This window comes from Lathamus discolor, chromosome 20, assembly GCF_037157495.1.
Source record: "Lathamus discolor isolate bLatDis1 chromosome 20, bLatDis1.hap1, whole genome shotgun sequence".
NCBI lineage: Eukaryota > Metazoa > Chordata > Aves > Psittaciformes > Psittacidae > Lathamus > Lathamus discolor.
In genome coordinates this window covers 5187438-5204945 of record NC_088903.1, presented here as the reverse complement: position 1 = coordinate 5204945, position 17508 = coordinate 5187438, and the positions used below count along the sequence as shown (strand labels likewise).

General features: G+C 50.0%; 1 protein-coding gene and 1 long non-coding RNA gene across 3 annotated transcripts; both read left to right on the top strand.

Annotated features, from left to right (window-relative positions):
* The first annotated feature begins 489 nt into the window (after positions 1 to 489).
* LOC136024228 (uncharacterized) lies at positions 490 to 4464 on the top strand. 2 transcript variants are annotated; one of them, XR_010616797.1, is made up of 3 exons: positions 490 to 2979; positions 3507 to 3597; positions 4041 to 4464. It is a non-coding gene; the product is annotated as an uncharacterized LOC136024228 (long non-coding RNA). The 2 variants fall into 2 exon arrangements; XR_010616796.1 differs by having other exon boundaries at positions 3507 to 4464.
* Positions 4465 to 4993: 529 nt separating this feature from the next.
* On the top strand, positions 4994 to 16511 carry HOXB3 (homeobox B3). The gene is given in 5 exon segments (XM_065699421.1): positions 4994 to 5358; positions 8157 to 8219; positions 13773 to 14104; positions 14107 to 14325; positions 15358 to 16511. Coding segments are annotated over 3 exon segments (1200 nt in total). The 5' UTR covers positions 4994 to 5358; positions 8157 to 8219; positions 13773 to 13890; the 3' UTR covers positions 16125 to 16511.
* The last annotated feature ends 997 nt before the right edge of the window (positions 16512 to 17508 follow it).

Genomic DNA, 17508 nt, shown 5'->3' with positions numbered 1-17508 from the left:
GTGCGAGTGTCGCGCTTTAATAAGCAGATGTCAGGAGGAGATGGGGTGGCCGAGGGCCGCCGGGTCGCTCTGGCCGAACCTCCGTGCTGGGGATGTTGCCCCGACCCCGAGATCTGCCGGCCCGGCCCGGGAGGGGGGCTCGGCCCCGCGTTGGGGCTCCGCACCAGAAATAGGACCCCTGAGAAGACTCCCAGGCTCTAGTTATGAGGCTCAGAGCCAGAACAGAAGCTCAGCTCCTGGATAATAGATCCAGAGCTCCCCTAGGAGACCCAGACCCAGGAGGCCACCCCATGACAGAGATAGGACCCAAAACTTGGGACAAGAGCCTCCAACATTGGAGGAGAGCCCAGGCCAAGGCGGGTACCTCAGCTCTGGCTAGGAGAAGGCAGAATTTTCACCAACCTGCTCTATCCCCGGCCAGCTGCTGAGGGGGGCAGAAAAGTGGGTGGGGGGGCCCATAGGTGATGCAAAACTTCCCTTCACGCAGGATTGGGTCTGGGGGGGCACCACCTCCATCCTCCCCAAAACACAAGTTTCTCCCCTCTGTGGTTAGCGATCACTCGAGGGAAGGGGTTTAGTTTTGGCCAGAGCTGCGAGAGGGATCCCGGAGCAGAAGCCCTTGCCCCGAGCATCCTCTGCGCATCTGCGCATCCTCCGCACATCTTCCGCGCAGCCCCGCCGCCGCTGCTCTCCCAGCCTCGCTACAAATAACTAGTGAATAGCTCCTTATCGTGTTTAAGTTGTGTTTCTTTATTAACTCTTTGAAACCGAGGTTTGGGGGCTCTTTTCGAGAAACCAGCTATTGTACCTTAGAGTTACAAACGGCAGAAACAACGTTCAAGAGTCGGGAGGAGGCAATAAGCTATTTCAAGTCACTCAAGCAGGTTCGATTTCATTAGTTTGTGTGCAGTAAACCTTTCTCCTTGCCTGGCATCTCGTCAGAAGTCCCTGGTCTATAGGCGCTGCGAACCCATGTTTATCACATCTCATCCCTAAAGAAATATCCCTCCCTTCCCCTCTCGGCCAGACATCCCCTATCTTTTCCCAAAGAGGAAGCTATTAACGTTGTAAATATGAGTCAACAGCACCTTAATTCATAATTTATTGCAGGAGGGAGGAGAGAGTTATTTCAGATCAAAGCACTGCGGAGGGCGAGAGCTGCAAGGCCGGGAAGGGGAGCAATAAAGGGGATAACGCGGAAACCTGGGGCTGAGGCTCGGAGCGGGAGCAGGGGCAGGGCCTGGCAGCAGCTCCCCCTCCATCCTTTTCTTCTTGTGGGTGTGTTTCCCCCTGGGAAGGGGCTTCAGTCAGCCCCGTTCCCCGGTATCAACCCGAAACCGTCTCCGAGACCCGGGGACCTGGATCCTATTGTGCTTCGTTTTCCTATTTCATAAGGAACCGACCCCAAGTCATGAGCAGCCAGGACAAAAGGGAAGAGCTCGGTTGCTTTTCAGTTAAATTAGCAAAAGTCTGGAAAGGGAGACTGTTTTCTTTGAAGTTTTATCTCTTTTTTATTTTTAGTGGGGAAGAGGGAGGAGGCGAAAGAAATAAAAGGCGACAACCGCATTTCAACACTTCCCTGCCCGTAACCATCCCAGCTGAAAAGGGAGGCTGTAAATCAGAGGCGATGGTGGAGATTTGTCTCCTTATTTTAGCGTAGATACAAGGGGAGGGGTTAAGGAGAAATCCCCACTCGTTGCTATTTCGTCTCTTTTTGATGTCCGACTCCGTGCGAAATATATCGATGCTTTATTGGCAGCGGTATTGAGAGGTCAGGAGAGAAGCCTGAAAATCTTCGTCTCAAATTCTTTCCAATCATGTCCTGGTGAAGTCGATGGGGAGCCGCAAACCACAGCCTCTGTGCTGAGGGGGGACTGTGAGAGGACCCGGGTCCCCCCTCCCCGAACCCCTCTCCCACCACCGGGACCCGGACTCTACGAGCTCATCCCCTGCCCCGGTGCTGGGGGCCGTGGGGTGATGATGGTGGTGGTGGTTTTTAGGAGGGGAGGGTTTGCATCTTCCTGTTCCCTCTGGTTTTGGGGAGCCGTGGCACGCTGCGCACTTTCGCTAGTACGCAGATCCAGATTTCCTCTCCTCGCGCTGAGGTCAGCTACAGAAAAGCCAAGTCTAAAAATAACCCCCAGGATCTGGTTTATTGCTACTGGTACCCCAACACTCCCTGCGCTTCAAACGCGAGAGTGCAAACTGTTCCCTGGAAAAGGGCAAGATTTAATGGCAGGGTATCGCTGTGAAGGGTGGGAGTGAGAAAAAATATTAAACCCGGTGGGCTTTGCACAACTTCTCTTCCCCCCCTTTCTTTCACTCTCTTTCCTTCTTTCTATCCTTCTTTTTTTCCCCTTTCCCCGGCCGAGACATATGGAATCAATTTTGAATCCTGACATTGAAGGCTGGCCAATTCCTACTGGCTCTAAAAACCAGAATCCATTTGGTTCCCTTCTCTCCAGCACCCCTTGTCACTCAGTATTACAACCGTCTTGCAACATTTTAAGTCTTTATAAAGAGAAACAGCTTTCCAGAGAGATACGAAGGAGTCAGGAGTGGGGGAGGTTTTGGGGGGGGCGCTTTTCCTTTTCTTTTTCCTAAAGGAAACGTGCTCGCGCCCCCCTCCCGACACCCCCATCCCACCCCGCTCCGCTCGGTATCTCTCTGCAAAGGGAGCGGCATCCTTGCAATCCTTAAAGCTGTTTCGGAGGAGTTTGTATTTTTCTCCAGGTCAAGTCAGTTCCGTTTGAATCGAGGGAGTAAGAAAAAAAAAAAAGGAGAAATAATTCAAAAATCAAAGCATCTTTAGGGAAACAAAATTCCAAATCGTCCGGGAAAGCCGTCAGCAAGATCCTTCCTCCGGGGTGCAATAATGTAGTTTCTTCTCCTTAATTTGCCTGCTCCAGTTGCGAACTCGCCCCATGCGATCCGGCTTCGCTCCTTCTTCTTGAAGTCCTGGGTCGGACAGTCTCACAGGTAAGGAGTTCCAAACAAATAAATAAAGGAATGATGCAGCTCTGCCTTTCCTCCCTGCTCCGGCGCTCTGAGATGTAATGAATTGCTCCGAGAGCTTTGACAGGCTTCTCCCCCGCTCTCCTCGAGCTGTAGCTGACTTTCTGCCGCTCACAAATTAAGACTGATGCTTTCGGGAGCGGGAGAGCTGGGGATGAGCAAAAAAAAGACCTCGCAGGGTCCATAACGGGGACCTGCGGCAAAACGCTGCTGTCCGAGGGTGCGATTCCTTGCGAAGTTTGTCTGGGACGCATTTGGTAAAGGTTTAGCACCTCTCTCTTGTTTGAAAAAGAAACTACAAAAGCCCATTGGAAAAGCGGGTGTTAAACTGAAGAATGTTTGTGATGGTGATTTATGGCCCTACCAAGTTTTTTGTTTACTTGAAGCAGACCCTCATTACAAGGGCTTCTGAAAAAAAAGCCCTCCCCCCCACCCCAAAAAGAAGCTTTCCCAAGCTCTGTGTATGTCCATAGCGGGTTTTCCCTCCCCAGGTCTGGGTGGAGTGGCCAGATGTGAGCACCAAACATCTGGTTCATTGAGCTGCTGTTCCTTTTAGCCGAGCCGTGCTTTTGACCGCAATGGGTAAGAAGGAGGCTTCAATATTGAAGCGGCGGCTTCTGGGGTGTCCGAGCATGAAAATATCAGGGGTTAAAGAGGTTCGATGTTGGTTTGTGTTGGGGGTAGGAGGCGAATGGCCTCCAAAATGGGTCATTCCGCTCAAATCCGGTGTCTGGGATCGAAGAGGATGGGCGGGTGGGTGTGTGAGATTACGCGTGGGAATATCGGATGCGTTATTTACTATGGGTTTGTGCTGTTCGGTTCTGGCTGCTCCCCCTCCATCCTGCCCCTTGAACGCCCGATGGGTACTTTAAGAGCCAGACAGGAGAACCGTCTGTATGGAGGGGAAAAAAAAACCCCGAAACACGAGAAATGGGATTAAATCCGGGAAGTTGTGTTTGGATTTTTTCCCCCTTTAAATACATACATAATAGTGCTCTGTTCTCCTTTGGTTCCTCTCCCTTTAGAGCGACATCATAACTTCATCCTCGTGACAAGTTGCCAGGTCTAAAAATACTCTCTTAGATTGGGAAACTGGGAAAGTTTCGACTCAGTGGCTGATATTTCCCGAGGCGAGCTGCGATATTGGCAGAGCAGGAGCTCAGCTACACAGGCAGCTTCTTTATTTTATTCTTTTCCTTTTTTTGTTGTTTTTTGTCCTATTTTTTTCCCCCTGAAAATGGCTTTGCATTAAATTTCCTCAGCTCCAGATTTCTCTTTACTCGCCTCCAGCTAAAGTTGGGTGTTTTTACCAACCGCTTGATCTGTTGGCGAATGAAATCTGAGAAGAAACCGCAGGCCCTGAGTGGCCGTAATTTAATTGATTTTATCATAAATCATCAACTTCATGAAGAAGCAAAGTTTTCATTGAAGTAAATTGATATTAATGGACACTTTCTGAAATGTAACCGTATAGATCTATAGGGTTGTGCTGTTCCCACTGCTGCTCTTTTGGGACAGCGGATTTTAGGGGAATGGGGGTGATGGGGGTGGTATTTTTCCTCCTAGTTTTCTTTTCTCTCATTCTTCCTAAAAAGCGACTTATTCCCAGCTCCTTGTTTTCTTGGGGGGAGGGGGAAGGGGGGTGGGGGCTCAGATTTGCTTCGTGGGTGAATCCGGGAGCACGGAGATGTGGGGGAAAAGAGCAAGGAATAGGTTGGTTTCTCTGTGATATTCATCAGAATACTCCCCCAGGCAGGTTATTCCCTCTGCCCAGTGCTTTGGTGGGCGCAGAGTGGGGCTATTTCTGCCCAAAATACGTGTGTCCCGGCTCGGCCCCGCCGCACTCGCAGCAGTGGTAAAACCTCGGATTGAAATAGTCCCGCTTTCACCTCCGTGCCCTCTCCTGCGTTAAACATTGCCCTTCCCAAAACTTTCTCTCCTCGTTAAAAATTAACCCGGGGTGGGTGGGAGTCCTTTGATGGGGTGAGGAGGTGGCGTTGGGAGCACCCTGCAGCTCCCGAGGGGCTGTAGCGAAGGGGCAGCTCCTTGGGGTGCGCCGGTGTTTAGGGGGGTGCGGAGATGCGCCGTGCAGGGAGGATGCAGGACTCGGTGGGATCCACACGCTTCCCTACAGACCATAAATATTCCGCGTGAGCATCCCAAAGGGGAGAAATAGAATTCCTTGCCACCACTTCTTTCTCCCTCTCCGGAGACTTCCTCTTCAGAATTTGTCTTTCTGCATTCTCAGAAGGAAGCAGGCACAATGGAGCTCATTCCTTCTCCCAGGTCCCTTCTTCCCCTTGCCCAGCTTCTTCTCCAGCTCCAGCCGGGGCCAGGAATGAGGCGAGTATCCCTGCAAAAAAATAACCGAATTCCTTTTCTCATAGAAATGGCCACGACGGGAGCGTGGTGCCTGGTCCTGCGGGAGGCTATGGAAGGGCAATGGGAGAAAAGCTCCAAATCCTCATTTTCTCCTTCTCTTTCTTATATATTGGTGATTTTTTGGGGGGGAAGGGGGAACGGAGTGAGGTTTAAAATGGGAAGAAATGGGGAGCCTCGGAAGAACCTCATCTCAGGGGCCAGGCGAGTCGCCGTGGAAGGAGAAGCCCATCCTCGGGGGTTCGGGGAGGCTGAGCCCTTCTCCGTTTTTCCTGCTCCCCCAGACCTGTTACTTTCCCCCTCCGTTTCCGTCGTCTTTGCCGTGGGGCTGGATGCTGAGGCTGCGGGAGCGGTGGGTGCTGCCGGTCTCTTTCCTCACCTATAGCGATTGCTCGCCTCCAGGTTAAAAGACAAAAAGGAAAACTGGTAGGAAAAAATCAAAGGAAAACTGGTAGGAAAAATCAAAGGAAAAACCACCCAGAGCGCCCCAAGGGCCCGGCAGCCCCCGCGAGCGGGGGCACCTCCTGCCCGGGAGCTCCAGGGAATTTGCTGATGGTGGAATTAGAGGGAGCGGAGGGGGAAGCCGGGAATTTCCCAATTCTGGGGAAAATAGGCAAAAGGTTGACGTGTCCCAGTCACGTGGGCGCATAATTCAAGCCATTATTTTGGCATTTGGGAGGGAGGAGGGAGAAGAGAGAGAAGAAAAGTGGGGACGGTGATTCCCAGTTCCCAGCCCGTCTCCGGTGTGCTGCCCCTCAAAGAGCTGTTTACAACACGCTGATCCCCCAAACTGGTGTCCCCATGAGCCCTCCCGTACCCCGCAACCCCACCGCACCCCCTGGGAGCAAGGAGAGGTGGACCCATAGGAGCGGGGGTGCTGGGGGGCAGGGGGGAGCCTCAAGGGCCGCTGGCTTGATTTGATTTTGGGTTTTGTTTTTGCTTTTTTTGAGACAATTCCAAGGCACTTCCGCTGATTGATCATTAACCTGGTGAATTATTGCCCGTCTAAGCAAAGGTCAGGGGGAGAAAAAGGTCTAATCTGTCAAGGCAAAGCCAGCGCTCGCTCAGTTTCAGTTTGATTTCTTATCCGGGCTGGCTTCTGTTCGAGGTTTCAGGAGGTCCTGGACCCTCCATAGCTCTCGCCTCCTGCTCGGAGCTCTGCCCGCCCTCGGGCTCAGCGTCTGGGGAACGGGAAAACCCAAACTCCTTCCCTTCAGACTAAATAAAGAGCCGAGGGAGGAGGAGCGGCCCCGCGGAGCATCCGCGGGTGCGGAGCAGGGGCCGGGCGGGACTTGCGCCGCCTCCAAGCGAAAATGAACAGAGAAAAGCCCCCAAATCAAAACAAAGAACACGGGGGAGGGGGGGGGGGGGGAACACCCTTGCTCTATCCCTCCTCTGTGCTTGCGCTGCCAAGGAATATATGAAAAACAAAGAAACCACGCACCCGACCCCCCTCCTCCGCCCTCCGCGCTGGAGCCGTTGTTTATTCCAGCTTCTTCGGGGCTGTTTATTTGTTTCTCTTTTTGCCTCCTCCCTCCTGTATCCACTTCCAGATAAACGCCGTTTTCCCTCTTTTTCCCACCTCTTCCCTGCCCTCTTCTCCTCTTCCTCCCAGCCCGGAACTTGCTGAAAACAGGCTGAGTTCACAGCGCAGAAAAAGCTTTTTCTTTCCTTCTTTTTCCCTTTTTCCTCTTTCCAAACCTCTGTGTGTGCTCTACAGAGGGAACTGAAAAACCCGGGGAGGGCTGGGATGTAAGTGGAATACTGCCAGAGCTGTGTCTTAAACTGTTCGCCCATGTAATAATAACAGTAATAAAACCTCCAGCTTTAGGCCGCCGAGCAGAGAAGGTCACGAAGCATCAGCGGGGGATTTATGGACTCGGGATGGTGTCACGAGCAGAATAGGGGTGTGAGGGGAACATTTTTATTCGAGATTAATAACATCAACATACAGAACGGAAACGGGATTATTAAAGCGTCGGAATGTTTCCCCGAACGAAAATATTGTTAAATTAGATTGTTTTGTCTTTCTCCTTTTCTTTCTCCCTTCCCGAATCCTTCGTGCCAAAGTTGTGGTGATAAATCTCGGCGTGGCTTTCAAGATGTTTATGTCTCCAAACCGTTAATCCTGATACCGAATCACTGCCCCGTGGCCTCGCACACTGCAGTGCATCTCCATCCTCCCCCCTCCCTTCGTGGCGATCCCTCCACCACACCGGAGAAACACCAAAACCCACATTCTGGATCTTTCAGGCTTTGCTGCCTCTCCTATTTCCTCTACTGTTATATTGATGTTGAACCCAGAGCTATTTAACTGTGGCTATTTAATCTCTTAAACGCATTTAACCCTGAAAACATCACCAGAATTTATCCCAAACCCTTCCCAATGTGTATATACTTGAAACGGCATCTGGAGTTCACCACCAGCCGTAAGCAAACCGCCACTGGTCCACACCAAACGCTTCCATCACACGCGAACCCCAGAACGAGAGAAGCGTTTCCTTCGAGGGGTTGTACGGGGGGAGGAAGGACCGGAGGGAGCGCAGGGGTTTACCGAAATAACCCTGGTGCCGGGATGAGGATATCGGGTCCTGGAAACGCCGGTGACTGGGGTGGGAGATAATGTCAGAGGAACTGCTGGGGCTTTTGTTCACCAGAGCCCGTCTTCTCCCCTTTTCCACGCAAAGGTTCCTCTGGATGATGAATCCCCTCGTTTCTCACCCAAGTTTCATACTTTGTTTTTTCTCCTTCCCCCTCCCCAGCTCTCCTCCTTTCCCAAAGCCCGCCACTGCCTCGGCTTTGCTGGACCAGACGTTCCACAACCGGTGAGTTTGGCTCAATATCCTACCTGCGCCTGTCTCTGTGTCTCCCTTCATTCCTTCTCTGAGGGCAGCCGAAGTGAATCCCCCTCCTGTCCCATCCCGTCCCGTCCCTTTCCCCCACCCCCAGGATAAGCAGGGCTGCCCTGGATTTCACCGGACTATTTTCATTTTGCTACTGGCTTGTCCTTAAACTTGTGATTTACGAGCGTAACTTTGAGGGAGTGTTTTAAATTGAAGATATTTCCTGTACTCCCTTTGAAGGGAAATCCAGGCAGATTGCAACATTTGCTGCTGATTTCGGGATGAGGGAGAGGGGGTTACATCTTAAAGAAAAATAAGCTGCAACCAAAGCAAAGATGCCAAAGGGAGCCTAAAAACTCTCCTTGCAGGAGCTCAACATCTAAATGTGCAACGACCTCCTCAAAGGGTTTTTTTTTTGGCTGCCAGTTAAAGTTAAAGCAAGATTTTGCACTTCAGAGGAGCTATCTCCAGTATCCGAGGGACTTCTGGTTGTTTGGGCACTCCCAATCAGTCACTGGAGATCCAGATTCAGAAACCTAGAGAGTATTTTACCTACTGAGAAGTCTTTAAAAGAATAGTCCACTACTGGTTTTCAGCCTTCCTTCCCTGGAATTTCAACGCCGGGGCTCCAGAGTAAGAATTGGCTTGAAGGAGAAGATTTATGTTGGAGTAGTTCATGAAAAGTTTAAATAGGGGGAAAAATAATGGTGTCCGCCGGTGGAAAGCTCCCTCCCAGCAGAACAATAGCTGGAAACACCGCGGTCCGTGGAGTAGGACTTTATCCATCACCTAGAAACCCTCGAGTAAGTCCTCTCAAAAGTCAAGTGTTTCCTGGGACACGCTTCTTTTTCTTCCTGGAGTTCTCAGCCTAAAGGTGCACACACAGTCACAAAAAACCCCAAACCAACCCCCCCCCCGCCCCCGACGGGCCGTCCCTTCGCGGCGAGGTCCGAGGAGCCTTTTGTGATCCCACTTTTTCCTGCTTTGCTAATTGTAAATTCCCCCCCGTCAGCACTTAAGCCAAAGGAGCGAGCGCCAGAATTAAAGGAGGGGAGAGAACTGCGATGGGGAACAAAAGTAGCACTTAAAGAAGAAAAGAACAAGAATAAAGAAAGGAAAGTGCAGACACCTCCATTCCTCCCCGCCTTCCTCCCCCTCGCAGCTCCTCCTCATCACGGGCTTCCCCCAAAACGCGAGTTTCTGCTCTCGCAGCCGCGTGGGAACGGGGAAGGCGTAAATCTCCTGTGGCGGCAGCGCCTCGCTGGCAGCAACGGCCTTATTAATAATAGCAATAATAATCATCTTTATGGCTCAACACCTCGCTGCTCCGGCCTCCCCCGGGGGTACTTTGAGCCCCAACATCCCCCTTTCCCCCCCCTCAACCCTACACCTCCACCCTGGCGGAAGCCGGGAGGAGCCCCCAAGCCGCTGGGACGCGCAAAGTTAACGCCGAAGTTACGCGGGGCCTCGGAGTTGCAACAACACGAGCGGCTCCCCCTTTTCTCCCCCTCCCTTGCAATCACGGCGCTCGGCGGCTTCCGTCCATGTGTGTGTGTCCCCCCCCCCGCTCCATCCCCAGAAAAGGGGGTTCGGGGGAGGAGGGTTCGTGGCTAAACGCCACCGAGGGGTCGGGAGCGGGGGGGGGGGGGGGGGGAGCAGACGGGGGGGTCGGGGGGGAACATGCTATGACTATGTTATTAGCATGAATCGACGCCTAACTGGGGAGCACGTGAAGCCGCGGCCCCGTCCGCGCCCGCGCCCAGGCCGCCGGTCACCGCCGCTGCCATTAGCATCGTTTTTCAGTAGTGACGCTGCTCGGGAGGCTCCTTGGCTCTTCCCGGCAATCCAAACCAAATCTTGGGTTTTAAAAACAGCACCCCCCACCCCCCCCCCCTCCCCCCGGCTTTATCCCCCCTTTTCCCCTCCTTCAGTAGCCTGGATTCTTTGCGTTATTATTTTAATCCCAGCCAAGCATTGCATAGTTAAAAGAGGGGGGGGGGGTGTGGGGGTGGTTGTGTTCAGCTTTTCTTTCTTTCTTTTTTTTTTCCCCTTCTCCTTTCCCTTCTTCCCCTTTGCTGTGGAAAGCAGAGGCCATTGTTATCAGTGAGCAGCGCGTACCAGCTATAGGGCAACTCGAATCTCAGGGTCTGGCCATTCAAAGCCCTCAGCACATCTTGGAAGCTGGAAAGCATCTTGATTTTTTTATTCCCCCCCCCCCCCTTCTCTTCCCAAACGGAGACAGAGAGACAATTTGAGCTGCCGTAACCGAAAGCTCCACTGGCTGAGCCCCCTCCCCCTCTGTTTGGGCTTTTTTTTTTTATCCATATATACATGCATATGCTGGATTTTGTTCCTCTCTCGCTCGTATATTCCTTTAACGCTTTTAAAGGAAGGGGGTCATTCCTTGCTTATTGATTGCGTGGATGCTGGATGTGAAAATATATTATGTCTGCCTGTGCTTTGCTCGTCAGAGACTAAGGTAAGCCGGACTCAAATAGGCTATCACTTTGTGAATGGCGGAGTATATGTCCCAATGATTTATGACCATATGACTCCAATCTCGGTTCAAGAAGAGTTCACAAGCTTTAAGCTTCCTTCCACGCAGAGGCTCCTTCGCAGCCCTCATCCAGGGCCCTTTTCCCCCCTGCTTTACAACTGGGGAGTTCTGGCTGGGGTGAAGCTCGGTGGTGGGGGACGGAAGAGGGATATTTTAGGAATGTGTCTCTATTTTGCAGGCATATCCACCGCCAAGGCAGGGGCTGGGGTTTGAGCTCTTCCTGAGCAGCCGCCCTATTGTTAAGGGCATGTTTGGAATATTTATTATTAATAATAATTGAAACGAAAAGCGGGGCTCTGCCTGGTTTCGCTGGCGCTGGGAAATGTACCTTGGGAGGGGGCGGGGGAGGGGAGAGGCGCTGCTCTTCCTCCTCAGCACAGGCAGGTTGTGAATTTGGGGGTTCCAACATGGAGGGGATGGCGTTAACACCAGAATCCCTCTGCCTCGGACTCCTCTTCCCTTTTGCCTTCGACCGCCGGATTTTTCCTCCTGAGCATCCTCCTCCCCGCAGCCCTCTCGCACCTTCCCTTCGATTTTTCTTCTTTTTCTCTTCTTTTCTCGTCTTTTGATTTGTTTTTTTTTTTTAATGCCTCCAAACCCTCGCACTCCAAAGTTGCCGGCAAAGAGTTTGTGTTAAACACTACCGCTCGCGAAAGTGAAACTTGGAGCGTGAGGAAAAGCGGCAGCGCGGATCCCACCCGGCTTTAACCGCACCAGGAGATAATCGAATATTTATTATTCTGCCTGAGATGTGCTTTTTTTTTAAAGCAATTCCTTGGAGTAAATAATTAGGATCGCGCCGTCCTCGGCGAAGATAAATGAGCGGCATTTGCGAGGCGCTGAGAGATGAGGTACAAAAGCAAAGCTGTGGAAGCCACGAGCGAGCTTTTGGGCGAAGGGGGTTGTAAATTTATTTTATGGACATGGAAAAAAAAAAAAATCCCACACACCAAAAAAAAAAAAAAAAAAAAAAAAAGCGATCGTCGCTGTTATTTTTAGCTGCTTTAGCTCAGCCTCTCGGCTCGGTTTGGTTGGGATTTGGTGGGGGGGGGTTAACAAACCTATGCCAGACAGGAAGGGCCTTGGAGAAATTCCCACCTCTGGCCTCGTAGATATTTTCAGCGAAGCTATTCATAAGAAAGGCGCTGCTGTTGCTTAATTCATTCCCAGCTCGGGCTCGGGGAGTGCAGTCTACTTTTTAATAAGATATATTTATCATAGCGAGGAAAACAAACGCGAGTAACTCCCCATCCTCTCGCTAGACAATAATGCATCTCCGTGGAAGACACAACACGGATCTGGGAATGCAGAAAGGATTGAATCAGTGTAGAAAAGCAAAGCAGCTCCTCCTTGGCCACATCTTCGGAGGCTGCGAGGGAAGTGTACGGAGGTTTCGTATGACATGACAGAAGAACAGAGCAGTCAGGGAAGGGGAAAAAAAGATGTTATTTATTGTCGAGCTGTGGCTTCTGTTAAACCCCGGTACTTAGAAATATCGCATCAGGCTTTATCTCCACTGAGTTTATTTCATTTTATTTTAGAGAATGAAAGAGCCCCGATAAAATTAAATATACAAGAGATAGAATTAAATATACAGTGGGTATCAATTTCCAAACAGAATGTACGGGGGTTCCTTGCAGCTCTGAGCTGCGGAGAGAAGCCTCTGCCTTTGTAAAATATGTGAGCTGCTGACTGAGCCTCACACATCGGCTTGTTTCCAGGGCAAGATAGTTTTCATATTTCCAAGGGTATTTCTACTCTGTCTTTCTGGTCAAGGAAAGTTTATGCTTTGAGGAAAGACAGAGGAAAAGATCAAGAAAAATGAAAAGGGAGATGAAGCAAAAAGGAAGGTTTTCATTTTGTAATTTGAGGCTTTGAACTGGGGTTTTTTGGACTTTTGAGCTTAGATTGAGGGAGGGAGGAACAATACAAAATCAAAGGGAGGAAAGTTAGGAGCAAATGGCCTGGTGATGGGTTTGTTTTCCAAAGGAAAAGAAGAAAGAAAAACCCCAAACCCAACAGCAATTAAACTGGTTTTGGAATCGCATCTTACCAACGGCAGCTCCAGGTTAGGACGGAGGAGCACAAAGCAGAGCAGGCGCTGAAGGGCTGTGTTTTCTAAATCCAACCTGTGCTGCCAGAGAGGGGGAGGCTATCAAACAGGCCAAAGGAGGCACATTCTTGAATTCATGCCCCCGCTTAAATCTGCTTGAAATATTTGCACTGAATTCCAAAGACATTTGTGAGTCCCTGTGTAAACAGCAAATGAAGCCAACTGTGTTAGGACACCCATTACCTGCAGAAAACATAGTGACTATTTGCTGATTTCAGTTTAAAAACAAAGATACCCGACAGAGGCCCTGCAATCAACTTAGCAGACTTTTAATTTCTGATGCTATAAGGCCTTGCTGGTTTTTCTGTGTGTGAATGGCTGATTTGAATAGGTCAGGGGTAAGAAAGCAAGACTTCATTCCTTTCATGCTTGGAGCCAGCAATTATCTGTTCTGTACTCTCAGATTTACACTAACATGGGTGCTCTCTGGGCATGGATGTGTGTATGTGGACATGATACTACGTGCATACACAAACACACATTTAGATGGCAATGTATGTGTAAGCATGGTGCGTGTGTATATACATGTATAGAGAAATACAGAAGTAAATAGATGTATACAGTGGAAACCACGTGTACTCATAGAGCATGTGTGTAGTCACACATCCTGGGGGCTACTCTCCCAGGGAAAAAAGGGTGCAAGCAAGCAAGCAATCAAGTAGGAAAACTACCCCCCAAAATGAGCTCAGCACTTTTGCACAGTAACATTTGTTGAGCCTCCTTAGGCTGTGCACAGGACAAAATCTGCTCAAAGCATCTGTTCGGCCTGTTCGGCGGGACCCTATTCATGTCATGGGCCTTTCAGGCTCCAAGATGGATTCATAGGCTGGGTACTATTATTGTGTGTTTTCTCCTAACCTTTCAGGTCAGCTTCCAATAGACAGCTGGAAACGGCCTGTCACGTGGCCTTGGGGTGCCAATGTTCTGCCATAGGGGTGTCAAGACCCTGGTAGCTGGAAAAATCATTTTGGGGAGTCCCAGAGATGCAGAAGACAACGTACTACGACAGCTCCACGCTCTTTGGGGGTTACTCCTATGGGAGTGCCAATGGGTTCAGCTACGAGGGTGCCCAGCAGTCCTTCCAGCCGGCCTCTCACATGGAGAACGACTACCAGAGGTCCGCCTGCTCCCTCCAGTCTCTTGGCAACACAACCCCGCATGCAAAAAGTAAAGACCTGAATGGAAGCTGCATGCGTCCAAGTTTGCCCAGGAGCACCACCCGCCTCCCCCCGTCTCGCCGCCCCCAAACCCTGCCACCAACAGCACCAGTAACAACAGCAATAACCAGTCGGGGAGCAGTAAAAGTGCCCCCAGCAAAGCCAACCTCAGTGCAAACGCCAGTCTCACCAAGCAGATTTTCCCCTGGATGAAAGAATCCAGGCAAAACTCCAAACAGAAAACCAGCTCCCCTAGCACAGGTACACGGCTCTGCTTTCCTAAACAGCGAGGGAACACAGCCACTGGGTGCAGTGGTCTGGTTTGGAGGGAGGGGGGAGGATCCAGCAAGGATCCAGTGAGGATCCTGGTGTTGGGCATGATCCCAAAACTGCCAGCCACATGCCCTGGCCAGGCCAAGAGAGCCTTGGCTCGTCCTGCAGCACTGACTGTGCACACTTGGTTCATTTTCAACACATCCAGAGCACTGCAGGGAGATACAACCAGGCGGCTGTACACAGTCGTGTCTGACTGTGTACAGACAGATACATGCAAATGTTCACTCCACTGCTCGGCCCAGCGATGCTACAGCAGAGTGCTTGTTCTCTTCCCACCTCCCTGCTCCCAGACACAGCAGTAAACATGGTGCTCTCAGTGTATGTGTGCGCGTATAGGGCATATGCACAAACACGTGTGTATTTTGCATGCCTTCATGTGCATCTCAAGCACAAGAGAGAAAACAGTAGAGAAATCTCACTGGTTTGAGCAATAAATTCATCTCAGCTTTGCTGCACACACTTCACTCTACATGAGTATAATTTATGTGGTTTAGACATGTTTAGCTCACAGAAAGGTAGGTACAAATGCCATCTTTGAAGGGCATACATGCAAATATTTGGGTTACGCATGACATACAGAAGATGTGTGCGTGTTCATTTGTACCTCAGCAAACACAATCCCTCCCCACACTGCCCCGTCTTAGTGTTAATGGGCTTTGCAGTCACTGCCCCCCTGCCAAATATTATTTTCTCCAAATTATCTGTTGGAAATAATCGACTCCTAAATAAATGGCCCTGGAATCCTTTTCTCCATGACATGATCAAATTTTCATAAACCAGGGGCAGCTTTGGAGAACAGAACTCTTAATAAATGACATGATTATGGAGTGCAGGCTAATGCAAAAGGGTGATGGAAGGGGGGGGTTGAACTCTTGTGCCTGTTCCAGGATTTATTAAGAAATGATGCATTCAATTGCTGCATGTAAGTAATTATCTTTGATTTCATTTTGCGGCCAGCAGAAACCTGCAGCGGCGAGAAAAGCCCTCCAGGCTCCTCGGCCTCCAAGAGAGCCCGCACAGCTTACACCAGTGCTCAGCTGGTGGAGCTGGAGAAGGAGTTCCACTTCAACCGCTACCTGTGCAGGCCTCGCCGCGTGGAGATGGCCAACCTGCTGAACCTCAGCGAGAGGCAGATCAAGATCTGGTTCCAGAACAGAAGGATGAAGTATAAGAAAGATCAGAAGTCAAAAGGCATGGGGTCTTCTTCTGGAGGGCCCTCCCCCACCGGCAGCCCACCCCAGCCCATGCAGTCCTCTGCTGGATTTATGAATGCCTTGCACACCATGAGCAGTAACTATGATGCCCCCTCGCCACCTTCCTTCAATAAACCCCACCAAAATGCCTATGCCATGTCAACTAACTACCAAAACCCCATCAAAGGCTGCCCCTCCCAACAGAAATACACCAACACGGCCCCCGAGTACGACCCCCATGTCTTACAAGGGAACGGGGTGGCCTACGGGACACCCAATATGCAGGGAAGCCCCGTCTATGTTGGAGGTAACTATGTGGATTCTATGCCCACCTCTGGCCCATCCCTTTATGGCCTCAATCACCTGCCACATCACCAGGCCACCAACATGGACTACAATGGGCCTCCCCAGATGCCCCCGAGCCAGCACCACGGACCATGTGAGACCCACCCCACCTACACAGACCTTTCCACGCACCACGCTTCTTCTCAGGGCAGAATCCAAGAGGCGCCCAAGTTGACCCACCTGTGATAGGGAGCAGGGGCAGGCTCAGGCAAAGTGGATGGGACCCCACCATGGGGCATGGGAGAGGGGAAGAGGGCAGGCTCAGCTTCAGGAACATTTGTGTTGAGCTATTTTCTTTCTTTCTTTGACAGGGCAATTTCTACTAGCTTGTTGTGCTTGCTATTATTATTGCTGGGTTTATTAGGCACAATTTCCAAGCATTTCAGTAGCTCTCTCTCTGAAGAGATATACCTCCTGTGTTTCAGCACAAATGCTTCTGAAGTGGATATGGGGTAGTTTTATGGGAATCTAGCCAATTTCAAGCAGTAACATCCTTCATTTCCAATCCAAGCATGGATTGTCATTGATAATTTTTGGACATTGGAAAGGAGAATGGTCACAAGTCTTTATGGTTGATGTCTCTGTATCTACATCAACATGCACAAGTGTATAGATATGCAATCAAGAGAGATTCGCAAGGAAACTGCCCTCTTCTTGACTCCTCAAGAGGAACCTCGTGCTTTTCCTTCCCAGCCTGATGAGGAAGGGCACCGAGTAACTTCTCACCAGTCACCACATAAACTGCAAATATACAAACCTGCCAACACCTGGGATTCACGCTCTTCCCTTCCAGCCCCTGCCTCCCCTCTCAATAATAATAACCATCATCATCAAATTAGAATAAGAGAGGTCTAAGTATTGCGAAAGGTTCGGAAAACAAGGGTTTTGAAATGCCTCAATCCCCCAACAATAACAGCAGTCCAAAGAGAGGAAGAAAGAGTTGACAGGTCTGAATATTTTCCCACCTTTGCCTCTGATGACATGAAGTCTCCATTCGACAGTGTTGGGTTTGTTTTTGTTTGGGGGTATTTTTCTTAGGGTTCCTTAACAGAAAAGCAATCTTGAGACTCAGAAGTCCTACACTTCTTCCCTCCTCTTCTCTTGACCTTACGTGAAAACAGGGTATATTTGAACAAATGGAATGTCCTCCCATCGAAGCAGAAGTGAATGGATCTCTAGTATTTGCTAATGCTTTCTTGTCTGGACATCTTTGTTGCACTTAGAGTTTACATATAATGGGTATAAAAACAACTTTGAAGGGCTTTCGTCCAACTCAGTCGAGATGCCCTTCAATAGGTGTGTGTTCTGGTGAACATTCATATATATTTATTGGTTATAGCCAGTTTAAAATATTTTCCTTTTTTTTTTTTTTGGTATTATTTATCCCCAATATTATGTATTTATATGAGGAAAAAACAAAAAACAAACAAAAAAAAGAAGGAATCAAATTGTACTTTTTTAGTATTTACTTGTTCTAAAGGACATTGTGTTTCCTTGTCATTGTACAACAAGCTTATTTTAGTTATTGTAATTTAGGAAGACCAGTAGTTTTATGTTACCTTCGTACTTA